At 45.2% G+C, this 27,184-nt stretch overlaps 1 protein-coding gene across 2 annotated transcripts in view; it reads right to left on the reverse strand.

The window, feature by feature from the left end:
- The window catches only part of LOC147447784 (calcineurin B subunit-like protein), a 59,214-nt gene extending 33,500 nt beyond the window's left edge, over window positions 1-25,714 (reverse strand). Inside the window, exons 1-2 of one of the 2 annotated variants that reach the window (XM_086523501.1) lie at window positions 25,304-25,714; window positions 24,587-25,206 (exon numbers count right to left, since the gene is read on the reverse strand). In XM_086523501.1, coding sequence (XP_086379627.1) covers window positions 24,587-25,206; window positions 25,304-25,306 — 623 coding nt within the window. In that variant the 5' untranslated portion in view covers window positions 25,307-25,714. The remainder of the gene's footprint in view (window positions 1-24,586; window positions 25,207-25,303) is intronic. The other variant, XM_086523500.1, reaches the window with a different exon arrangement.
- Between the last annotated feature and the right edge of the window lie 1,470 nt (window positions 25,715-27,184).

Below are 27,184 nucleotides of genomic sequence, written 5' to 3' on the forward strand. Positions count from 1 at the left end.
CTCGATTCAAGAAGCATGGTCGCAAGTCTCAACATCGCATGAGACTCTTCAAATCGGGCGACAAGGACATCAAGTTCGAAACCTACAACGGACGGAGAGATATCTCCAAAGCACTGTCCTTCATCAGACAGTTTGAAGTCGCCTTTACCAATGGGCACTTCACAGAAAGATCCAAATTGCGCCATGTGGGGATGCACCTCAAGGAAACGGCAAGTAATTGGTGGTTAGCCAAGATTCTGGAAGGTTCTCAGGCCAGAACTTGGAAGAGATTCAAATCTGAATTTTATGAACAATTTCTTCCGCCTGACTTCGAGCAAGACATACGGAAGGAATGGGACTGGCTCGCCCAGAAGGAACATGAGAGAGTCACGACCTATGTGGACAAGTATTGGTCGGTTCTTCTGAAGGTCATTCCCTTCATGAAGATTGCCGACGAGAAAAGAAACGAAAGTTCGAAGCGGGTCTCCAACCGCAGCTTCGAAAGAGTATGAAAGTGTATCCGCATGACACTCTTCAGAGGATGATGGAGTCAGCAATCATTGATGAGGATTTGCACTCAACTGGGACGCCCACAAAAATGGAGCATAGCATTTACCGTGCAAGACAAAGAGGGGTCTACGATGACCAAGGGGGCCAAGGAAGAAAACGTCCTCCATCTAGGGACCATGCTCATTCTAAGAAGCCAGAGGGCAATGGCAAGCGAACTAAGTATCTCTCTCCTACTCAACTCCAAACCTTCAGAGAGGAAGGAAGATGCTTCTACTATGGAGAGAAAGGACATATGAAGCCGGACTGCCCTCTAAAGCAGCGACGGCAAGAACAAGCCTCTACGAGGCAAGATAAAGCAAGGAAGGAACCCGCTCCACCAAGCTCGAACTCAATTCCAGATGTTCAAGGAAACACAGCAATGAAGAAAGGGAAGCGTCAGCTTCTGAAGGGCTGGGGGTCTCTAAACAACCAGCGAGTATTGATTCTTTATGATCCAGGATCCACAGATAACTTCATCTCCCTGGATACTGCAGAACGTTTGTGCCTCACACCGGCTCAGCTTGGCACACCGGTTACATCCGGATCGGCATTCGAGGGGTTGACAACCAATGCAGCTCCCGTGCAAGGACAGCTCAATCTTCGGATTGGCGAGTACAAGGACCGCAAATCATTTTTGATGGCACCCATCGAGGGATGTGATATCATCTTGGGTATGCCATGGCACTTCCACATGACACCTGTCCCCGATTATGTGGAAAAGACCCTCACTTTTGATCATGGGGGTAAGAAAATAAAGATTCATGCTGATGTAGGAGATTGGCAGTTCCCAATTGTAAGTCATATCTCCATTAAGAAAGAAATGAAGAAGTGTGTTTCTGCTTACTTGATTTTTGCACGTGAGAAGGATAAAACTAGTGGGGATCCACTCTCTAGTCTGGAAATTAAGCATTTTCAATTTATTGAAAAGTACAAAGATTGTTTCACGGAAACACTCCCTGATTAACTACCTCCGGTACGCACGGAAGATCACCGCATAGATCTCATACCGGGTAGCTCGCCTCCCAATCAACCCCCTTATCGGGTGAGTCTTGCTCAGCAAGAGGAAATTTTCAAGCAAGTCAACGAGCTTCTAGAGAAAGGGTTAGTACGGCCAAGTACTTCACCCTACTGCTCTCCAGTTCTATTGGTGCAGAAGAAGGATGGCACGTTTCGAATGTGCATAGACTATAGGTCTTTAAACAAGATCACGATCAAGAATCGCTTTCCGATCCCTCAGATTGATGATATACTTGATAAGTTGCAGGGTGCAAGTGTCTTTAGTCGCATAAACTTAAAGAGTGGGTATCATCAGATACGGATCGCCCCTGAGGATGTCCATAAGACTGCTTTCCGCACAACCTTTGGACTATATGAATTTTTGGTAATGCCTTTTGGCTTGACCAATGCTCCTGCGACGTTCAATCGCATGATGGACCGCATTTTCAGCCCGTATCAATCTTTTACGGGAGTATTCTTTGACAACATACTCATCTTCTCTAAGTCAGAAGAGGAACATCGGAAGCACTTGGACCTAGTGTTTCAAGAATTGCGAAAGCATGAGTTGTATGTGAATGCAAAGAAGAGCGAGTTCTTTCTCTCACAGATACACTATCTCAGGCATATAGTCTCTCACAATCAAGTGAGTATGGATCCTACCAAGATCCGAGTGGTTGAAGATTGGCCTATTCCCACTACGGTACATGATGTACGTAGCTTCCTGGGATTATGTTCGTATTATCGAAGGTTTGTCCGAGGATTTGCCCATGTAGCAGGACCACTTCATGATTTGACAAAGAAGAAGATTCCTTTCAGATGGGGATCGAGACAACAAGGAGCTTTTGATCGGCTCAAGTACTTGCTAAGCCATGGACCTATTTTGATAGTGCCTGACTTAAGGAAACCATTTGAGGTTCACTGCGATGCTTCAGGCGATTGCATCGGAGCAGTGCTAAACCAAGAAGGCCATGCAGTGGCCTACGAAAGCAGACGGCGATGCAGAGTTGCATGCATCAATCTACGAAAAGGAACTCGCGGCTGTGATTCACGCCTTATCCAACTGGAAGCACTATCTTCTAGGAGCGGATTTTGTGATCAAGACTGATCACCAGAGTTTGCGGTATTTTCTTACGCAAAGGAAACTATCTGAGAAGCAGATGAGATGGGCAAAGTTTTTGTCTATGTTTCACTTCCAGATCCTTCACACGGCTGGGAGTAAGAATGTGGTCGCGGACGCATTGTCTAGGCGGCCAAGGGTGAACGCTATCACTTCGGTGTATCACCAAGAATTAGAAGCACTACCGGATTTGTATCCGAATGATCGAGACTTCTCCACCGTTTGGGGAAAGCTACATCGTGGAGAGAATGAGTTTCCCTATTCCATTCGGGACGGATATCTCTACCACCATCAAGCCATATGTGTGGCGGAACCATTAAGAAAGAAGATCATGGATGAAGCACACGCTTCGCCTTATGCAGATCATTGGGATATTCTCCCTACGACCTTAGCAATGGAAAGATATTTCTTTTGGCCTAGCCTTAAAGCAGACATTGATAAGTATGTCAGGGAATGCTTGGTTTGCCAAAAAGTGAAGTATGATCGGCATAAGACGCCTGGGTTACTACAACCATTGCCTGTGCCTAATGAACCTTGGGAAAGTATTGCCATGGACTTCATCATGGACCTCCCTAGAACTCAGATTGGAAATGACGCGATCTGGACCATTGTGGACAGGTTTAGCAAGCAAGCACACTTTATACCAGTCAAGAAAACGATCAAAGCAGATCATATGGCTAGGGTTTTTCTGGCACAGATCTTTAAGCATCATGGAATGCCTAAGTCTATTGTGAGTGATCGAGATCCTCGCATGACAGGAAATTTTTGGCGTGCCTTGATGGATAATCTTGGTACGAAGTTGAATTTTTCATCTGCCTACCATCCTCAAACGGACGGGCAAAGTGAGATAGCCAACTCCACAGTATTGGATATGTTAAAAGCTTATGTGTCAGACCGGCAATCTGACTGAGAGAAATATTTGCCCCTTGTCGAGTATGCGTATAACAATACCATACACTCATCGACGGGGAAAGCAACTTTTGAGATTCTCTATGGTAAGCCTTTGCTTCCACCGATCCTTTTAAGTAAGGATAAGATCTTTGCAGCAGATGAATTTGTCCGGGATTTGGACATAGCCTACGCGCAAGTTAGGAGAGCTATTCTACGCTCTCAGGAAAAGCATACGAAAGCTGCAGACAAGCACAGGAGGAATCTAGACTTAACAGTCGGACAATTAGTCTTACTCAAGTTTGAGAAGGCAAGACTTAAGAAACAAGCGTCTCATAAGGGGAAGGTGGTAAAAATTTCTACCCGTTATTATGGGCCGTTTAAGCTCATTGAGCAAGTGAATAATATCACCTTCCGATTAGAGCTACCGCCTAATTGGAGGATCCATAATGCTTTCCATGTCAGTTTACTCCGGCCGTATGTGGGACCGCCTCCGAGTCAGCCTAGTGCTGAGGAACCTCCTGAGGTTGAGGAAACAGAAGAAATACTCCAACCGGAGCAGATAGTAAGTCATCAAGAGCGGCCCCTCAAGTCCAGGAAAATAACACGGAAGTATTTGGTTAAGTCTAAGAACTATTCGAATCTAGATGCTCAGTGGATGACGCAGGAGGAATTAGCAGCTTAGCCCGAGATACTGGAGGTATATGTTCAAGCACTACAATTGAGGTCAACTGTTTAGAAGCCAGAGGGATGTTGCTAATTGGACTATTTTCTAATTTTTAATGATTAATTTCTTTCTCTAGGATATTTTATTGTGTACACTAAGAACTGTTAAAAGATTGTAGCTACAGGAAGTGCCATCAAGAACGGACAACTCTGATGTGTCATTTGATGGGTGACGGTAAACATCGCGAAGGAGTTTCCGTAAGTTCGGTGGAAAGGGCCGGGTTACGAGTGCCCCTGATGCGTCACATGATGGGTGACGGGTGCATCAATAAGGGGGCATTCCGTAGGCTAAGGAGGAAATCCGAACTGAGTAAGAAAATACGCGTAAGAACGCAAGCACAAGAATAAAGATGGGTTCAATGAATCTTTTTACGAAAAGCAGGAACATTCGCGGGTGGGCAGATGTTTTCCCGCGAGGAGTCTGTGTCTGCATTGCATCTGTGCCGTGTTCTACACCTGGGGACGCCTGGAATGTGTTCGTGTAGCATTGTTTTCACTAACTAAGTGAGTTTTTAAAATTTGAACAGGTTCACACTTTATTTTATAAAGTGGCTGGTCACTTTTAAGTGACCAGCCCTCTTATAATAAAATAAAGCAAGGCTCTTCTAAAAAAGCCTACGTTAAAAAAAAACTCAACGCTAATAAGCTACGCAGGGCTGTACGACAGCAGCGTTCTCTCTCTCTCCTCTCTCTCTAGGGCGCCAATTCTTGCTTTTTGGGGTCGCTGTTCCCGCCGGGTGCCAAGGCCTATAAAAGAGGCAGGTAGCGTTCAGTTTTGCAGGAGGGATCGCAACAATCCAAAAGTGCAAGCGCTGGAGAATCTGGTAGCAAGTGCCGGCGACGGATTTCGCGAGAGTTCGTGTGCCGACGGAGTGCAGAAGTCGCTTTCTCGAGCGAGGAGCAACAGGTATAACTTGTCGTTTACACATCGCGAGTATTGCTTTGTGTGGTTGTTTTGCAGGAATCCTCCCTCACGGAAAGTCCCTCACGGGAAGTACGACCTTTGCGTCTAGGTCCCTCTCGGGAAGTACGGCTTCACGCCTAAGTCCCTTACGGGAAAGTACGGCTTCGCGCCCAAGCCTTTTTACGGGAAAGAACGACCTTCGGGTCTAAGATTACAGAACGGAGGGGTTTCCTCGGGTTCTCGTGCTTGTATATGAATTCTCCCTGAATAAAGAATACTCTTGACGGGGGGGGGAGACTAGCCCATCTTCTGGTCCCCAATACTGTGTCGATCTTCTCCCTTCTCTCACATTTGCAAAGTATTTTTCAGATTTCTAAGCGCTCATGTACGCTCCCGTTTTGTGACACTCTTCTTGATGGTGATTGTATTGAGAGCTCTATAGTCAATGCACATTCTCCAAGATCCGTCTTTCTTTAGTACTAGTAAAACCGGAGAACTATAAGGTGAGGTACTAGGTTGGATGAGACCTTTTTCAAGGTCTTTCACTTGGTTCGTGATTTCTTCATTCTGGGCTCGGCTAACACGGTAAGGTGGCCGGTTCAGTGGTGTGGTTACAAGGATCAGATCAATAGTGTGGTTCTCAGGGCGAGATGGAGGTAACTCACCTGGTACACCTTCTAAGAAAGTCAACAATTGTGTGAAAAAATTCTTGTCGTTCTTTGTCCAATTCAGACATGTTCGTTCGTTGTTCATCGTTCAATTCTTTCAAATAGATCGAGTAAACAAAAAGACTGGATTTCATTGATTGAAATGGCCGAAGTTGATACAATAGGGATGGACTCGCCCTTCAATTTTACATCAAGTACAATTTTCATGCCCTTCTCATTGGTCAAAGTCGCTTTCTTGGCCCAATAGTCGACCACGGCGTTGTTCTTATGGTACCAAGGGATTCCTAGGAGGATGTCACACCCTTCCAAAGGCATGATGTAAAAGTCCTCGTGCCCTAAATACCCCTGACAATGCAAACGATGTTTGCCAATGACAGGTGTAATGGCTACATCCCGTTCGGGCGCCGCTAGAACTGCCTTCGTCAGTGGCCCCATCATGTCGGGCGTAATCTCAAGTCGAGCCGCCAATTCAGGTGAAATGAAGTTGGCCTTGGCTCCTCCATCAAAAAAGATGAGGGCTTCCTGATCTTTTACTTTGCCCCATGCGTGGCAAAGTTCCGTACTTCCATCCATCTAGCTTGGGTCGGTTCCCATGCAATCTTGTACTTGTCCTACTTTTATCTTGCCTTTTCTACCACGTTCTTTCGCTGCTCTAGAATTCTCGATCCTTTCTTCAGTTTGTCCTTGTGCATTTTTGGGGCACTTTGCGGAGATGTGCCCTTGTTCCCCGCAACCAAAACACTTCCCCTCTTTGAGATAGTCGGCTCTCTGTTCCACACTCAAACGGGGTCGTGCATCCTTCTTTTTCAAGGATTTCTTCTTCTTTCTATTGTCGTTTGTCGAGGTCTGTCTAGTCCTTTGAGTTAAAACTTCATCTGTAAGGTAGGTCAAGTTACCCGAATGTATCAAGAATCCTTGCTTAGCATGTCCCATCAGTTGTTGTAAGGACTCAGACTTTTGCTCAAGGCAGTAATCTCGGATATTTGTAGGGAGTCCGCAAGCAAAACTGCTCAATTTGTTCTTTGAAAGTGACCTTCTTAAACGAAAAGGTCGGTAGAAAAGAATCCCAATACCTTTCACAATATGCGTTCAAAGTGTCATCCTTCGTCATCCGAAAATGGTTCCAAGCGGTTCTCAGATCTCATTCGTACTCCTAGGTCAACCAAGAAGAAATAAAGAGTCGTTTGAACTTCAACCACTTGGTCGGGGCTTCTTTCCTCAGAAGAAGAGTGAACCACCATGTTCGTGCATTTCCCTTTGCTCTAAGTAATGTCCTCCAGAGAAAGCTATATCAAGCTGCTGAATGAAAGCCAAAGCCTTCGGAGCATCTCGGAATCCTAAAAAGGATTCAGATTTCACTGACTGTCCATCCTCTTTAAATTCCTTTGTCTTTTTGTTCTTGTCTTCGAGGAAATCATACTGGTTGGCTCTGTAAAAGTGTTTCTTCTTTGCATAAAACATGTGATCATCGGAGTCCAAACTGTCCGAGGATGCTCCTCCGTAGAACTGTTAGAAGTTGGTCGGAATATGATCTTCTTTGCCTTTTTCTTGTTCTTTCCAAACTTTGTTTCTTGCTTCGCTTCTTGCCCTCTCTGTCCTCCTCGCTCAAGTCAGAAGAGGAAGAGCTAGAAGAACTGTCCGAAGAAGAGGAAGAATAATTGGGTAGTCCTTCAAAACGCACACGCTTCTTCTGTTTTCGTGCAGTTGCAAAAGAAGATTGATGGCCCAAGTAACCGGGGTAGTCAGTCCCCTTGTTGCGCTTCTTCAATTGCTTCTTCGATGGTTCTTCGTTGGCTTCTTCGTGTCTAGAAGCTGATTGATTCGGACAACATCATAAAGTTCTTCTTCAGTGAACATCCTCGGAGTAGGAGGTTTCTTGATTGCCGGTTTGATTGGTGTCTCAATGGCTTTTTGCCACTGCAACGTTCCGGCACGCGTGGCTCACACCCTCTCCGCTGCTCACTCTCACATGGTATCAGTCGCCAGCAAGTGAAGCAAGCATTGATCTCAGCAACCAAGGCTAGCGCTAGCACTTCTGCCAAGTTTCGTCGCGGGAAAGTTGCACAACAGTACAAACATCAGCATTTTCATTTTCAGCCTTTCGTTTTTGCATCTGCCGGCCCGGATCTGCATCCTCTCTCCTAGCACTCCCTCTCTGCAGCAAAAACACACCTGAACCACCAGATTTGCCTAGCGTTTTCTAAGGCCAGATCTTCGTTTTTCTGATCCCTTGCGTTTTTTGTCAGGTTGAAGTGTTTTCAGCAAACACTAAACTTTGTGCACCCGTAGGGAGCGGCTTTTACCTGCCTGGAGTGTCTCCTACTGCCAGGAACTTGCAAATCTACACCCATCGTCAAGTATCCCCCCAAATCGGCACCATTTTGGGATTGCTTACTTGCTGTTTTTTCTCTGTTTTCAGCCCCTCGACGGATGAGAAGTGCGAGAATCCCCTCCTCTGACACTCTCCGACGCTCCCATACCGATTGCTGGCGTACAAGCACGCTGAAATCTCTATTACAGCAGTGTTTTCAGCACCCTTTGCAACGATTTTTTGGGCAAACAGCGGGCTAATTTTTTGCCCTTTGTGCGGTTGATCACTCTCTTGCTCGTCAAGACACCATCCGGTGGTTGTCTGAGCGGTTATCTAGGACTGCTACAGTATTGAAGACGGTACCTTCGACGACTTGCGATCTTATCGATCTACCTCTGGGACCACTCTTTGAGCACGCGACATGTCGACTCCGAAGCAAAAGGGACAACAAAAACAATCCCAGAAGGGGGCCACCACATCTTCTACGACCACGGCCACTTCCGCTTCTGCGACTACGTCGCCATCTGCCAACGCAACATCCAACAATTATGCCCTCACCCAGTTTGCTGAGGAGAAGAAGTTAGATTTACACAACTATTCTGTGTGGAGGACACGAGTCCGCACAATCATTGCCTATCATCGACTCTGGGAATGGTTGAATGATTTCACCCACTCGGCTACAAAGCCTACCCTTCCCGCCGCCACTTAGAATCAGATCGACGAGTGGATGGATTGGGACATACTAGTCTTCACCTTTCTTATGATGAACCTCTCGGACCGCATCACGAAGGAAGTTTTCATAGAGGAGCATGCACATCCATTGTGGAGACGGATTCTTGACCAGTTTGAGGGACCTCGTTTGCCAGATAGATCACACTTGAATGGAAGTTGTACAACGGATGGATTTCAATTTACTCGATGGGTTGACCCGCCGCATGCGAGAGCTCTGGGACGACCTTATCATTGCCGGAGGCGACATCACCTCAACACGCATGGCTTGCCTCTTACTATTCAAGCTTCCCCCACGCTTTCATCCCTACTTTCAGAGTTTGCTCACATCTGGACGTACCTCTTTCGCACGTGGGACGAGATTTTTTCTCCCTTCCCTCATGCAAATCGAGGGGCACTCCGCATTCAAAGCAAGAGGTGTTGTTGATGCAGAAGAAGCTTTGATCGCTCAAGGAGGTAACATGAAAGGTAAAGGTAAGAGGAAGAAGAAGAACAAGGACATCGAATGTTACCACTGCCACAAGAAAGGGCACAAAGAATCAGAATGCAGAAAGAAGAACCGAGAAGAGGCCAACGAGGAGAAACAGATAGCCTCAACTGCAGTTGTAACCTCTCACGAGACGGTGGGGACCGCTCTTGTCACGACAACAGGACACGCTCTTGCTACATCGCAGACAGGTGGAGCCACCACTCACGACTCCCCAACAGTCTTGGTTTAGCTCTCTTAGGGAGACTCATGGGCAGACCGTCACTATGGGTGACAACCATGAGATTCAGTGTCTGGCACAGGCCAGATTACCCTCTTCCGTTCTACCTCAGACCCGAAGTTCAGTTCACTTGAGGCGCAAAACTGAGAGTACTTCATACATTTATATATGCATTCACCAAGACTTTTAATAAAGACTATCAAATCAACAATAAACCATTGCAAATGCCAAAAACTAGAGTCCACGACTCTAACCGAACAATGAAAACACAAAGCTGAGCTTAGCTAACCAAATAGTGTCAGATGTTTGCTATCATGGTCACATAAAAGTAAGAGAATCAATATAAATACATAATCAATCATCATAATCCAAGACTGAAGTCTGAAGTCCTGACTCTAATAAGTAGTAAGTACTACAAACCGCACACTGCACTCAAAGCTGGCACCTACAAGAGAGAAGCTGAAACCGGCCCGTGGTGGGGCGGTAGGCTTTGGCTTTCACCCGAAATTCTTTACTTTAGACACACACAGAGAGAACATGCGAAGGAAACCTGCGACGGGAATTAACACTTATACACACACACGGCTCGGAAGCTAGAATGCTCCGAGCAGACGCCGACAACCTGTAGGCCCCAAAATTGGCGCCCCTTTCGGTATTTCTTTATTCTTTAGGAGGGTAAATTACAAAGAAGAGTCCTGGGAATCCTTTATCTGTATCAAGCTAGATACCAGCATAACAGCCCCAAAACTTGCGCGAAACCAATTCCCTTGCTTGAACTCTCTTCCACTGGCATAAACCCTCTGATTCCTGCCCAAAAGCAGTAAATTCAGCACACTGTATTTATTGGTTTTTGCCCTATTTTCAGCCCCAAACAGTCCCCTAATTGTCCTCTGCCAGTGGGGCACTATTCCCAATGGTTCTGGCCTCCGTATGGCTGAAAAACAGTCAATTTACAGCGCATACACAACGCTGAAAATGCACCTATACGATGAGGTTATGACTCTCACCGGTGCCTGCTTTGGAGTAGCAACTAGGTACCCCTGTTCCTATTCAAGGAGGCTCTTGCCTCAGCACAAAAGCATGAACCCACACAGCTGTACATCAATCAAATGAGGAGCCCTCTTGTGGGGCATCACATAACTGCACGTAGGGGAGAGAGAGAGAGCAGTGTGTAGGGTGCAAGGTGTAACAGACTTGGACACTACAAGTCAAGAATCAACTGCGACAGCACCAAATAACCACTTCAAAACCATTCACAGATCACAATAGATTTGCATTGGCCCGACGGAGTTCGTGCCTAGAGGTATTGGCCCCAAAGACTAGCGCCCCTTTCGGTATTTCTTTTTATATTAATCAGATCAAAGTACAAGAGAGTGGCTAGGGTTTCACTCTCAAACTCTGCGTCCAAATGCTCTGAGAAGTGAAGCCCTCACCACTTATTTAAAGGTACAAGGGATGCCCAAAAGCAGAGCCCCAAAAGCTTCAAAATCAAAAGCCCTGAAAGCCAAAAGCACTTTTTTTTATTCTCCCTCTTTCTCTTGCTATTTTGCGTAGAAAAAGCAATAAAAAGCTGTCAACGCAAATTTTGCCGCAATTTCCAGAATTCCGTACCAGCTGCCACGTCAGCATCCCGGCAGATTTTAGGGTTTTCTGAAATTAGGGTTTCAGCCAAAAATTAGGGTTTCTGGCAGATTTTAGGGTTTGCAGGAATTTTAGGGTTTCAGCCAGAAATTAGGGTTTCTGCTGTGCGCCACGTCATCACTTTGTGACATACCCCCCTCTTGAAAGCATTGTAATCGACCGCGATTACGCCTGCAAAACCGACAAAAGCCATAAACCGTCTTAGCAGACACTGACTGTTAGTACCTACGTACTAGGAACACACATCTAGCACATGTACCAAATCGACAGTCACATCACACGACATCACATGACATTCAACATTCATTCGGATCTTAGACCATGATTTATCGGCAATGTAGCTAGCAATCACATCTAGGTCCAATCGGGACCTCATCAATGTCCGATTGACTAACCCCTATTGCAACCATGTCTATTCGAGATCAATCAGACCAAAATGCTGCAGTCGTTTCGGCTATCAATTCCTGCACTCAAAAGAAGTCAAGAACAAATCAGTATCATTATCAGGAATTCCATTTCATAAAGTCATACAGCAGAATACTGTCAGCTCTCAGTATCCCTGAAGCTCAACGAGACATCAGTGACTCTAGTATCTAAATCAAGGCATCTGTTGACAAAGGAGTGGAGTGACTCCCCTCTTGTGCATCCCACTGCACCAGATCTCTGGCCAAGCTGAATTCTGGGTTCCATTTGGAATAGACTATGCTAAACCAAAAGCATCGAGGGAAAGTTACACAATCTGAGGAGTATCTGCAAGGTCCTCCTCCTCCATCCACTTCGCATCAGTGCAGGATAATTCTTGAACTTAACCAAGAACCGCCTTCGGACTTTACCCTTATACTTCGTATCCTTATGTGCCAAAGTCTGTTCAGGAACAAGGATCTCTTCGTTTTCTTCCACTTCGGGTTGCTCATCAGGCTCCCCATCATCAGGCACATCACCTTTAAAAGGTTTCAAGAGACTCACATGAAATGCATTGTGAATCCTCCAAGTATCTGGCAGTTTCAATCGAAAGGAGACATTATTTATCTTTTCAGTAATCTGGAAAGGGCCGGAGTATCGCATACTAAGCTTTGGAAAAAGAGTCTCCTTTCCCTTTTTCTTTCGTAGGCGTGCCTTCTCAAATCGTAAGAGCACCCAATCATCCTCCTTCTATTTCATGTCGCGACGATGGCGATCCGCTGCCTTTTTCTGTCATTCTTGAGACTTCTGCAAAGTCTCGCGAACCTTGGCAAAAGCCGTATCCAGATCTCGCATATATTCATCCGCTTCAAAGATCTTATCTTTCGTGCTCAGGAAGGGTGGAATCTTCGCAGCACCTTCAACAATCTCAAATGGTGTCTTCCCCATCGAAGAGTGTATCGTGTTATTGTAGGCAAATTCCACCAAAGGTAAATATCTTTTCCATTGAGTCTTCTGATCTGAGATATAAGACTTCAATAAATCTAGAACCACTGAATTGGCAATCTTGGATTGCCCGTCAGTCTGTGGGTGGAACGATGACGAGAATTGCAATCGCGTGTCAATGTTCTCCCAAATTGCCTTCCAAAACAAACTCGTAAATCTGGGGTCTTTGTCGGAGACAATCGTCTCAGGCATGCCATGTAATCTAAAAATCTGGGCCACAAACAGTCTTGCTAAATGATCGGCTTGACTGTTTTCTTCACCAGAATGAAATGAGACTATTTGCTAAATCTGTCAATAACAATCCAGATACCATCGTGACCACTCTGTGTTCTCGGGAGATCAAAAATGAAATCTATCGCTATACGTTCCCAGGGGCGGGTGGGTATGGGTAAAGGCTGTAACAATCCCTGTACCTTATGCCTGTCAAACTTGACCTTCTGGCATACCAAGCAACTGCGGACAAACTCTTCCACATCCTTCTTGAGTCTCGGCCAAAAGAAGTATCTCTCTACCCCTTTCATGGTGGTAGCAATGCCGCGGTGACCCGTAAAAGGTGGACAATGGCATTCAGTCATAACCTTTTCCCTCAACCGCTGTGTAACGCACAACATAGTCTTTTTCATCAAGTAGCCTTCCCGAAGGGAGTATCCAGTTACTGTCTCCCCATCCCGTATCCGTGTGAAAATATCTGCAAAATCTGTATCTGTGGCATACTGATCGACCATATCCTCGAAGCTCCTATGATGTATCGCGGAAATAGCCAGAACCAGCGGTTTCCGAGACAAAGCATCTGCCACCACATTCTTCTGTCCGTGCACATGGACAATCTGGAAGTGGAACTGTGACAAGATTTTCGCCCACCGCATCTGCTTTTCCGAAAGCTGCTTCTGTGACAAGAAGTAGCGCAAACTCTGATGGTCAGTAAAGACAGTAAAATCCGCTCCGAGTAGGTAATGCCGCCACTGAGTAAGAGCATAGATAACGCCAAAAGCTCTTTCTCATAAATCTGTGCTGTCATCTCCGGCCTAGAGAACAAACGGCTCTCATAAGCTATGACATGGCCTTCTTGCATCAAGACCGCACCCAGACTACAACCACAAGCATCACAATATACTTCAAATGACTTCTGCAAGTCCGAGAAAGTCAAAATAGGTCCTGTAGTCAATTCTCTTTCAATGTGTGAAAGGCAGTCACCTCTGTGGGTCCCCACGAGAAACGTACTCCTTTCTGTGTCAAGATATGCAAATGGGAAGCAACCTCTGCAAACTTTCGTATGAACCGCTTGTAGTACGAACACAATCCCAAGAAGCTTCTAACTTCATGGACATTCCTCAAATCGGGCCAATCACGGATAGTCTCTATCTTGGCCGGGTCCATTTGCACTCCTGCTGCTGACACAATGTGTCCCAAAAAGTGTATCTCTGGTAGGGAAAATTCACTTTTCTTTGCATTAATCACTAACTTGTGATCTCATAATGTCTGAAAGACCTGAAGCAGATGATCTCAAAATTCTGCCTCATTCTTGGAGAAAACAATGATGTAGTCAAAGAAAGTGCCAACAAATAGCCTGTACTCTCGAAAAATCATGTCCATCATCCGGTTAAATGTCGCAAAAGCATTGGTTCTGCCAAAAGGCATCACCAAAAACTCAAATAACCCAAAAGTCGTCCGAAAAGTTGTCTTGTAGACGTCTCCCGGCGCTATCCTGATCTTATGTCCACTCTTCAAGTCAATCCTACTAAAGCACGAGGATCCCTGTAACCTGTCGAGTATATCATCGATCCTAGAAATCGGAAATCTGTTCTTGATGGTGATTTTGTCGAGAGCTCTATAATCGATGCACATTCTCCAAGATCCGTCTTTCTTCAAAACCAACAACACTGGAGAGCAATACGGTGAAGTACTAGGCTAGACAAGACCCTTTCCAAGAGGTCTTTCACTTGGTTCATAATCTCTTCATTCTGTGCTCGGCTCACACGGTAGGGTGGCCGGTTCGGTGGTGTACTACGAGGTATCAGATCAATGGTATGATCTTCAGGACGAGCAAGTGGTAACTCACCTGGCACGCCTTCTGAGAAGCAATCGGCATGAGAGTGTGGAAAATCTTGGCGTTCTTTATCAAGTTTAGACATATTTGTCCTATCATCATCACTCAACTCTTTCATAAAGATCGAGTAAACAAACAGACTGGATTTCATTAATTTTGAAATGGCCGAAGCCGATACAATAGGGACAGACTCGCCCTTCAGTTTAATATCGAGTACAATTGTTCTGCCCTTTTCTGTAGTCAAAGTCGCTTTTCTCACCCGATAATCGACCACGGCGTTGTTCTTGTGGTACCAGGGAATCCCTAAGAGAACATCACAACCCTCCAAAGGCATTATGAAGAAGTCCTCATGCCCCAAATACCCCTGACAATGCAACCGAAGTTTGCCAATGACAGGTGTAATGGCCACGTCCCTGTCGGGTGCCGCTAGAACTGCCTCTGCAAGTGGTCCCATCTGATCGGGAGTAATCTCGAGACGCGCCGCCAATTCCAGTGAAATGAAGTTGGCCTTGGCTCCTCCATCAAAGAAAATCAGGACCTCTTGATCTTTCACTTTGCCCCAAGCTTGGCAAAGTTCTGTACTCTCATCCATGGTGTCAGGATCAGTACCCACACAATCTGGAACCAGTCCTGTTTTCATCTTGCCTTTTCGTACACGGTCCTCAGCTGCTCTCGAACTCTCAGGCCTTTCGTCGTCTTTGTCATTTCGTTCGTTTTGTGCCTTTTTAGGGCACTTCGCGGAGATATGTCCCAGTTCCTCGCATCCAAAGCACTTCCCCTCCCTGATGAAGCGAGCTCTCTCCTGAGGAGTAAGCTTGGGTCGTGCATCCTTTCTCTCTGGGTTGCTCTTTCTCTTTCTACTTTCATTCTCAGAAGTCTGTCCGGGTCGTTGTGTCATGGCCTCATCCGTGGGGTAGGTCAGACTGCCAGAGTGAATGGCAAAGCCCCGCTTCGCATGACTCATCAACTCCTCAATAGAAGTTGACTTCTGTTCCAAGCCGTGATCTCGGATCTCTGTAGGTAGACCCAAGGTAAACCGCTCAATCTGTTCTCTGAACGAGATCTTCTTGAATGAAGAGGCAAGTAGAAAAGAGCTCCAGAATCTTTCACAGTAAGAATTCACTGTATCGCTCTTGGTCATCCGGAGATGGTTCCAAGCAGCTCATATATCCCGTTCAAACTCTTGAGTCAACCAAGAAGAAATAAAAAGCCTCTTGAATTTCAGCCATGTAAGTGGCACAGTCTTGCTTAATAGAAGCGTGGACCACCAAGTGCGAGCATTCCCCTTAAAATAAGAGGCAGCTCTCTGAATCTTGGAGTGCTCTGAATAGCGTCCTCCGGCGAAAGCGATGTCAAACTGCTGTATAAAAGACAAAGCCTTCGAAGCATCGGAGTATCCCGAAAAAGTATCAAACTTGAGTGCTTGGCCACCTTCTTTAAACTCTCGGACTTTCTTGCTTTTGTCTTCGAGAAAGCCATTCTGGTTGGCTTTGTAAAAATTCTTCTTGTTCGCATAAAAGTTTCCGTTGTCAGAGTCTGAAATGTCCGTAGACGAGTCCTCTGTAGAAGTGTCACTCACTGGGCAAGACTTAGACTTCTTTGCCTTTTTCTTTCCCTTTCCGAAGCGTTGTTTCTTGCTTCGCTTTTTGCTTTTTCTGTCTTCTTCGCTCTAGTCTGAAGAGCTAGAAGAACTGTCAGAAGAAGAAGAAGAAGAACTGGGTAAGCCTTCAAACTTGACACGCTTCTTCAGTTTCTTTGCCTTGTCGAATGTCGACCGACGACCCAAATATCCCGGGAAGTCAGTGCCTTTCTTCTGCTTTTTGCCATGCTTTTTGTCTTTCTTTTGCACGTCGAAAAGCTGAGTAATCCGTGCATCAACCACGTTCTCCAGTTCCTTCTCCGTATAATTCTTGGAGGCAGAAGGTTTCTTGAGAGCGGGTTTCGGGAGAGGTGTTGTGGTTCTCTGCCACTCCGTCTGTACCTCTTCCAAAGAGGTCTAGTTCATATATTTTGCCATCTTCGGGTCCCTGGCAAAATTGAGCATCATCTTTGTTGCATCATCAATCAATTGACAACGCTCCATCTCTCGCTGCTCCGCCTGAGTAGGCCTAGGCGGGCCATACTCCGTACCGGAATCTTCGTTGTGATCCCTGCCCGCATCTCCAAATGCGGAGGGAGTCAATTGATCATTGCCTGAAGCCATAGGTGCCGCGGAAAAAAAAAATCGGGGATCGGATTTCCCGTAGAAGAGAAATCGGCCATGCTCTGATACCACTGTAACAGACTTCGACACTGCAAGTCAAGAATCAACCGCGACAGCACCAAATAACCACTTCAAAACAATTCACAGATCACAATAGATTTGCACTGGCCCGGCGGAGTTCCGTGCCTAGAGGTATTGGCCCCAAAGACTGGCACCCCTTTCGGTATTTCTTTTTATATTAATCAGATCAAAGTACAAGAGAGTGGCTAGGGTTTCACTCTTAGACTCTGCGTCCAGATGCTCTAAGAAGTGAAGCCCTCACCACTTATTTAAAGGTACAAGGGATGCCCAAAAGCAGAGCCCCAAAAGCTTCAAAATCAAAAGCCCCGAAAGCCAAAAGCAGTTTTTTTTCATTCTCCCTCTTTCTCTTGCTATTTTGCATAGAAAAAGCAATAAAAAGCTGTCATCACAAATTCCGCAATTTCCAAAATTCCGTACCAGCTGCGACGTCAGCATCCCGGCAGATTTTAGGATTTGCTGAAATTAGGGTTTCAGTCAGAATTAGAGTTTCCTGCAAATTAGGATTTCTGGTAGATTTTAGGGTTTTTTGGAATTTTAGGGTTTCAGCCAGAAATTAGGGTTTCTGATGTCCGCCACGTCATCACTTTGTGACACAGGGCAACACTCCTAGCACCACACTGTACATCAGAGGGAAAGAAAGCACTCGATAGCTCTTAACCTGTGGCAGGTTCTCAATGAAGCGTCCTCCCAGCATAAATCGAGCACCCCCTCTTCTGCCCTTGACCTGTAATGCATATGTGAACAAATAGATGCAAAAAGGGAAAGATTTCCATGGCTGCCAAAACCTGCGTATCGCTGAAAACGCAGCAAAACAGCCCTGTAAACACGCATCTAATGTAAACACGCATCTAATGCCTTCCAATGCTGAAAATGAGCTCCTTGGTCCTAGGTAAAGTTATGGGAAGCTCAAAAATGGAGAGAAATGGCTGAAAATCAGAGTTATCAACCTCCAAAACTGCTCCAAAAAGTCAGTTACGAGTTCTCTTCTCCCAAACTTGGTAAATTGGCCAAAAAGTGCCACTTGGCACTCATACATGCAATTTCTCCGCATTGGGCTTCCTACTTAAAAATCTCTCAACTGGTGCATCAGTTGACTTTGCAGCAGAGTAATAAAATGTTCCCATTGTCATTCCAAAGAAAATGACGCGAAACATATTTCATGGCCCAAAATAGCAGTTCCCTAATTTTTAGGAGATGCTTCGTTGGGCTTCCATTGGTCATCTAACCATCTATCCTCATTGGGACCGCATCCAAAAGTGCAATGTGGCCCAAGTGTTGGATACTTCTGTTAGTGATCCCACCTTGACTTTATGCCTTCATTGAGTTCACTTCCTAGTATCTACCAACTTGCTAAGTGGGACGGGAATACCTACATGATCTTGAACTGAGCCTAGACATCCTTTTACTATACGAATTCCAGTGCCGACCCACTTCCCGTCTGCGGGTGAAACTACCATTCACATTGGTCATACAATGTCCGACCATTTGCAACTTCAAAAAGAGGGTCTCAAAAATTAAATAAAAATCATTGGAAAGAAACCAACAACTAAGGTTAGCAATTGCCACGTCCTCGTTACATACCCCCCTCTTGAAATCGCAAACGTCCTCGATTGCATACCATAAATACATGCCATAGATTATCTTGTGTGGTAAGCACCCTTTTATCAACGCATGTATCCGCAAGAAGGACTGTCAAAACATATGTACAAATGACTTAATGAGACCTTCATACTTGTCAAATTGTACACTGCTGTTGCACTGAATCCATGAGTACATTTGATGTGCTAGCTCTATCATTACCCCTCCTTTGCACACATTGGGTTGGGGCATACGTAGGTTGTAACCCAAAGGCCTCAAGGTAAAGCTGCAATACATTTGGTGACTCTGACAGTTCATGCTCTTCCATCCACTTTGCATACATAAGTGGATAGTTCTTGAACTTCACCACATAGCATCTTGCAACCTGTCCCTTAACTTTTTACATGTGCAAGAGGCTCTTGCCTCTGCAAACGAGCATAATTCCACAACACTGACGTACCACCCACGACCAAGTAAGCTCAAATTTCAAGATGATTTACCAATGCGTCATAGAATCCAAGCAATCGCCTCAAAGAATCGACGAGCAGCGTGTCACTTGGCAGACCCACATCACTCCCGCAGGAGATCTAGTGGCCAATCTACCACCGTGAGACCTCTCCCTATCTCATCTTGGTTCATACTTGCAAACCCTAAAAACGCACCAAAAAATCAGCCCTAAATTCACCACTTTTTGGCAGGGCGTACATGCGGAATTTCCTGTCTGTCCTGTGAAGAGGAACCCTCTTCCCTAGTGTCATCTGTCCTGTAAGCCATAGTGTAATTCCAAGTTCCTGTACTCTGTCTTTACCCAAAACAACCGAGGCTCACTTCTTGAGGAAAAAGTGATTGATGTCCCGGCAACGGAACCTTGAAACCGGCTATCCTATCTTATTGCAGTATTAGCGAGAACCACGATTAAATTATCAATCCATGGGACGACACTAATTCGACTAGTGGATAGAGGCTAGCTACAAGAGGTTGTCAATCTCTCGGAAAATAACTAACAACTCGCATCTAAGACATGCTACACTCAAGTGACAGAAATCACCAAAAGCCAATCGCTCATCGGCAAACAAATCACATCCGTTACAGCATCAAATGTGGGGCGGTAGGCTTTTGCTTTCACCCGAAATTCTTTACTTTAGACACACACAGAGAGAACGTGCAAAGGAAACCTGCGACGGAAATTAACACTTATGCACACACACGGCTCGGAAGCTAGAATGCTCCGAGCAGCCGCCGACAACCTATAGGCCCCAAAACTGGCACCCCTTTCGGTATTTCTTTATTCTTTAGGAGGGTAAATTACAAAGAAGAGTCCTGGGAATCCTTTATCCGTATCAAGCTAGATACCACTTGTTTTGGCCAAATTTCGGCAACATAACAGCCCCAAAACTTGCGCGAAACAAATTCCCCTGTTGGAACTCTCTTCCATTGGCATAAACCCTCTGATTCCTGCCCAAAAACAGTAAATTCAGCACGCTGTATTTTACTGGTTTTTGCCCTGTTTTCAGCCCCAAACAGTCCCCTAACTGTCCTCTGCCAGTGGGACACTATTCCCAATGGTTCTACCGTCCGTATGGCTGAAAAACAGTCAATTTACAGCGCATACACAGCGCTGAAAACGCACCTCTACGGTGAGGTTATGACCCTCACCGGTGCCTGCTTTGTAGCAGCAGCTAGCTACCCGTGTTCCTACTCAAGGAGGCTCTTGCCTCAGCACAAAAGCATGAACCCACACAGCTGTACATCAGTCAAATGAGGAGCCCTCTTGTGGGGCATCACATAACTACACGTAGGGGGGAGAGAGAGCAGTGTGTAGTGTGCAGGGCATCACTCCTAGCACCACAATGTACATGAGAGGGAAAGAAAGCACTTGATAGCTCTTAACCTGTGGGGGCAGGTTCTCAATAAAGCATCCTCCCAACATAAATCGAGCACCCCCTCTTCTGCCCTTGACCTGTAATGCATCTGTGAACAAATAGATGCAAAAAGGGAAAGATTTCCATGGCTACCAAAACCTGCGTATCGCTGAAAACGCAGGTTTTGGCAAAACAGCCCTGTAAACACGCATCTAATGCCTTCCAATGCTAAAAAAGAGCTCCTTGGTCTTAGATAAAGTCATGGGAAGCTCAAAAATGGAGAGAGATGGGACTGAAAATCAGAGTTATCAACCTCCAAAACTGCTCCAAAAAGTCAGTTACGAGTTCTCTTCTCCCAAACTTGGTAAATTGGCCAAAAAGTGCCACTTGGCACTCATACATGCAATTTCTCCGCATTGGGCTTCCTGCTTAAAAATCTCTCAACTGGTGCATCAGTTGACTTTGCAGCAGAGTAATAAAACGTCCCCCTTGTCATTCTAAATGAAATGACGCGAACATATTTCACGGCCCAAAATAGCAGTTCCCTAATTTTTAGGAGATGCTTTCGTTGGGCTCCCATTGGTCATCTGACCATCTATCCTCATTGGGACCGCATCCAAAAGTGCAATGTAGCCCAACTGTTGGATACTTTCTGTTGGTGATCCCACCTTGACTTTATGCCTTTATTGAGTTCACTTCCTAGTATCCACCAACTTGCTAAGTGCGACGGGGATACCTACCTGATCTTGAATTGAGCCTAGACATCCTTTTACTATACGAATTCCAATGCCGACCCACTTCCCATCTGCAGGTGAAACTACCATTCACATTGGTCATACAATGTCCGACCATTTGCAACTTCAAAAAGACGGTCTCAAAAATTAAACAAAAATCATTGGAAAGAAACCAACAACTAAGGTTAGCAATTTCCACATCCTCGTGACAGAGCACACACTGCACTGTACCCTAGCACACACTGCATTGTACCCTATTCTCTGCTAAAACCAAACGCTCTCAGCTGCAGCAAGGCGTTTTTCAAAAAGAGAGGCCTAATCGGCTGAAATAGAGCAGCCCCACCCAACAAAAAAAAAACATGTACGGAACCTATCCGTACTGAACCGTACTGTACGGATGTACGGTACGGATAGAATCCATACGTACATACAGATGCAACCTTGAGGCTTTCAGTTTCATTCGGAATGAAAGACAATGGTTGAAAAGGAGAAGGACCTACACATCAAATGTATTCGCTCAAACAAAGGGGGTGAGTTCACCTCGACAGACTTTGTACAGTGGTGCAAGTCAGAGGGCATCCAACGGGCATTTTATTGAACCTACTCACTAAGCGAGGGCTGGCCAAATTTAATAAAACACTGCTACACTGATGATTGGTGGATTTTTGCAACCCCTGCAATTCCCAGTTCTCGAGGAGCTCGTGCATGTGAGAAGTCGAGGGCACAGAAACTTGCCGGAGGTGCAAACTTGGACTTGAAGAGTGGACGTGAGCCTGCAATGGTTCCCTCGTGATAGAACGCTAGCAACAAACTTATCAAAGACAACTATGCTCATTGGAAATTGATTATGCAGCTGTGTTTCTACGCAAAGGCTTGTGGGACATCATCAAAAGCAAAGACCCGTGAGGTCATGCAGCATCGAGCGGACTCAACTTCAAGATGACAAGTTTCTTCAATCATGTGTTGATTGGGATGCAAGTAATGCGAAGACAATGTCAGTCATTGTTCACGCACACAAAGGAAATTTCTGTTGGGTCTGGGTCAGGCAATTTAGGTGGGGGGTATTGAAGTCCCCCAAGAGAGCATATAAGGAGCGCTCTACCCCGATTGTAATAATCATCTAATTCATTGCCTGGTTGGGTTGGTTCGAGCAAACTCCACCTCTTTCTCTTCTCGCATGCATTCTCTCTCTATCTGTATTCTTCTGCATCGTCAACTTTGACAAATACATATGGCATAGCTGCTATCATCCAATTGCCGATCCATCGGAAAGGTTACAGAGGTGAGAACCTTGATTGGCTTATCTGCAACTCTAGTACAGCTTCAACCAATCTCCATAAGCATCAACAATTCTGAAGTCATCACTTGCATCATCCTCAATGACTATATCCTTCTTTAAAGTTCCACCCGAACTTTTAGTAATCTCCATTGGATTTGCATTTTTCTCCCCCATGTCACCACACCTTCTGTTGCACTCTAATAGCTAGGGCTAGATAGGGATGCTTACATACTGATTTGACTTTATCCCATGACCTCAAGTTTTAGATATCCCCAATATGACTTAGAAACGCGCAGTATCCATACAGATTTAGATGATTAAAAAGACAATATCTCACGATCACTCACCTGATTGACGCATGATCTGGACCATGATGACTCGGTCCTATCCTAATCTGCCCGCTGAAGCATAATAAGACCCGCCAAACCACCTTTTACAAATCATTTGAGCGAAGATCGGTGCGACTGACAAATACCTAATCTAACAAACTTATCGACGTTCCAAGTAGACGGAGCAAGTTTCAAAAATTGCATATTTCCCATACTTGTAACAACCGCGGATTGAAATGCCTCTGCATTCTGTCACGTTCCATGATGCCCAGCCTGCCAAGCAACGCCAATCTGGCATTTAAAAAGGCCAGTCCAGCCATTCCCTCATACTAGGCCCAAGGCTGAAGTGGGGGGGCCCTTGTGCCACTTACAAAAAGAATGAAAAGTACACCACCCGAAAGAAGAAGAAGAAGAAGAGAATTTTAATGTCGTAGGAAACTATCCCAAGAGACCTTAAAGATCTATCCAACGAGGAGAGTTGAACTCGAGACCTGTTATTCAAGAGGGAAATGGCATAACCAATCTACCACACTTGGGTGATAGAAAAACAGGATCTACAGGGTGAAAAACAGCATTCTAGCGAGAGAGTGCAGCCTCTAGAGAAAAAACGATATGCGCAGCTGGGTTGAGACTTGCTCTCTCTAAACCACCTCCTTAGAAAGGGAGCCCCTTGGAATGCCTTGGTAGCTTGTACAAGTACATCTGCGCCTCCGGCTTCCCAAGGAACTCTTAACCATAAAATTTGTTGCAGGTAACCATAAAATAGGTCCTATAGTTCACAAAAAAACAGTTTGATTTAGAACATACGACAAAGGGAGGAACCTAGCCAAGCAAAGCAACACGTTGAGGAACTCGAAGGACAAATTGCAACCTACCAGATTTGTAGGAGCTACAATCATTCACCACAATTCAGAGCTAAGGAAAAAGGATTGCTAATATTGCAAATAATATCCAAATAGAAGGGGCTTGTTTCAATAACCACCAAATTGACCTAGAACTTATGGCAAAAGAGATAGACAAAGGACTAGCTTTTGCGGTCACTGACGTTGCCTCAAAAATTCCAGCACAAAGCACGCAAAGCATATCGTGATACAAGAAAGAAGACAAAGACACTATCCAAGACAATCAAGGGCATGAAAACTTGGTGAATAGTCGAACTTCCTCTCGAACAACTAACAGGCAGGGAAAAACAGTTACCAAAGGTACTAGCAACCGAGAAAGTAGAGAGTGGAGGTTGTACAAAGAACAGAAAGCGGTACTTGTTTACATGCTGAATAAGAATCTTTGGAATTAAGGGAACTCTTGAGGTTATTTAAGCTTCCTCTTAAGAAAATAACTTGAAGAAAAGTGCATGGTTTGAATTTGAAACCCCAAAATGTAAAAGCTGTAAATTTATGCCTGTGTTGTGGCACTAGCTTTATTAAGTTTCCCTCAATGTGAAATCGCTGAAGAGCATTGCAAAAAAATGGCCATCAACAGAATAGAAATGATGACAGTATGAAAGCTTGTATCGAGCAGCCAAAAACTAAGCGGCTCTAAAACCAATGGTCTGATTAGGACCCACATCAACAACGGACTTGCATGCATAGACCCCAGCAACAAGTTTTCTGACCAAAAAGAAAACCTCAGTCAACAAATTCACTTTCAACTTCAGCTCTGATTCGCGTTTAAGTTAGATGAATAAAGACCTTTAGCACCTCAACAAACCTCCGGCTTTCCAGAGCAGATTTGGGTTTGAAAACTACTGCCCCAGCAGGGCATATATTTCACCAAAGTGCATGAATTATGCAGTTTGCCTCAAGTCCACCAAAGAATGCAGATCAATGCTTAAGAAGAAAGGAGTCAGCTTACCCACAGCAGAATAAGATCAGCCGAGCAAGAAGGCGAGTGATGTACACAATGTTGCGGCGCCACCTTGGCATAGGCACCGTCTTCTCATTCCAACCAAGTAGGAGGAGCTTGGCAATAATTACACCTCCAACTGTAATAAGGATAATCAATAGCAGCCTGACAATGACCAAAGGAATGCAGAGTATCACTTTGATCCACTCATACAGGCTGTCAATATTTTCACCATGGTTTCTGAAAGGGTCAATGGTGGGCATAGGCCCTAATGTGGGCTGTTCACCTAGAAAACTGTACAAACCATGCAGATCATCTGTCCGTGGTCGACCAAAGCTTTCTCCACTTGCACTGATTTCTCTAGCATCTTCTTCTATTTGCCCATCTTCATCAAAGCTGGATGTCTCCTCGTGTGGAACTTCAACGTGTTCACCATTCTCATCAAGCCCTGTATCACTATCCTCTCCCAAAGCAATATCAAGAATAACATCTGCTTTTCCATTGCGTGAGTTGTCAGAATGCGGTGCACTCAATGTCGGTTCTAATAAAGGTCGATCCTGCTTCTGAAGCAAAGGTTTTCGAAAATCGTCTTCAAGAGACATGTCGAGTGAAGGACGTCTTAGAAGCCCCTGAAATGGCAGAAGATAGTGTGTAAGGACGTTGTGGTGATGCGCGCAAAAAAAGGTATAGGGGCTCTGAAGCGATCCTGCGAGCCAGAAGACATACCATTCAAGAATGTGCTGAAGTGGCACTCAAGGGTGCCATGAACGTGACGGGAAAGGTTGATTGTTTCTGCGATGCATGCACATACTCAGAAGATAAACCAAGTACGAAATCAGCTGTAACGATCAATAATCAAAATGGGTGGCAGATGAGCTCCACGAAGGCGATGTGCGTACAATGGCGGATGACTCCTCAGGCTGGCTCAGCCAAGGTTTGCCTTGAGCCCAACACTGTCGGTGGCGCGATCAAGCAGGAAAATCGTAAAGCAATTATGAATGTTGAAGCAGCGCGCTTCTCACACGCACTCGAACACGGGGCCCGGGGGGGGGGGGGGGAGACGAGAGAGAGAGAGAGAGAGAGAGATCACAATCGTCGCTGTGAGGGTGATTTCGACTACATGAAGGTCAAGAAGCTAGCGCAAACACGAAATACACGCCTCCAGCTACTGCGGGACCCTGCGCAAATGTGTGGGCGTGTATGGGTGTGAGCTAGTAGTAAAGTACAGGTGTGGGATGAAAGGGCATGTACATTAGGCTAAGAGGCTCTTCAGACGGTGAGTTTTGAAAAGGAAAATAGAGAGTTCTTTTCAAATTTTCACATTCACACAGTGTGTTTGGAAGAGTTTGGAGTAGTTGAGCTAAAACGTAGGGAGATTGGTTCCTTTTCATAACCTTTTGCTATTTTTCAAAATTTATAAAAAGAAACATCCTTTTGCACAAACGTAATTTAAGATCATGGATAACATTCTAATCAAGGAGTCCATATTTCATGTGTGCAATAAAGGGACTTACACTAGCAAGTCTTTGGAACATGAAAGACGTCTGTGTGCATGCTCACATGTTCCTATTGCCTCCTTCAAGGAAAGTTTGGGAGTAGTTACAGGACTCCCCGTGTGAAGCCTCTCTAATGTGCTTCTATTGAGCAGCGAGCATTGCTCGTCTCATTCCTGTAGCACAAATTTGACCATCAAAAAACCTTTTATGTGTCAATCCTATGGACTTCTCAGGTATCATTATCATTAATACTACAAATAATAATTTACAGTAAAAGTTCGATAGATGGGCATATTCCACCCCTCTTCCCGGTTTGCACAATCTGAGCCCGCCTCCCCTGTTCCTCCCTTCTCCTCCTCTCCTCTTGTTGCACAATTTTTTTCCCACCCAACTTTCAAGACACCTTGCCTATGGAGTGCTTTCGTTGTGCATAGACAGAATTGAGGCAAGGAGGGAGAATGCGCATGAGAGAGAGAGAGAGAGAGAGCGGCCTTCGCTTGACAGAGAGAAAGATAGAATGGCCCTCAAAAACTTCGATCCGCATGCGACGAGAGAGAGAGAGAGAGAGAGAGAGAGAGAGAGAGAGAGAGAGAGAGAGAGAGAATACACACGTGTCAGTAACAAGTTTCAAAATAGAGAGAGAGAGAGAGATAGATAGATAGATAGATTTAATTATTGTCCACGAAGTCAGATATGACCTATGGGACCGAAACAAAACATTACATCAGTTCTTTAAGGTGAAGGAGTTAAATACATATCAGTTAGGGACTGAGGGTCCATAAAGGGGTAAAAGGAAGAGGGGAAACAACAAGAAACAAAATCTAAGGAAGGTCAAGTGGAGGGGGGGCTGGCTTGGGAGTTTGAAACTCTTGGATGATGGCTTTACCGCCACGGTAGACTGCCCATTTACCTTGTTTATGGGCTTCATGCATCTTCTTGAGCTCGCTTGCTTTAAACTTGATTGATTTGTGGTCAGTTCCTCAACGATCCAAATCTTTGTCCCCTTGAGGCGGTAGGATTGTCGTAGTAGGCTCCTCTATTCATCTTTGTTCTTGAAAGTGAGGATGCATTAACTAGGTGGCACACGCCTATGTGTGTCGTTGATCCAAGG

Source organism: Adiantum capillus-veneris, chromosome 11 (genome assembly GCF_014529385.1).
Source record: "Adiantum capillus-veneris isolate H3 chromosome 11, ASM1452938v2, whole genome shotgun sequence".
Lineage (NCBI taxonomy): Eukaryota > Viridiplantae > Streptophyta > Polypodiopsida > Polypodiales > Pteridaceae > Adiantum > Adiantum capillus-veneris.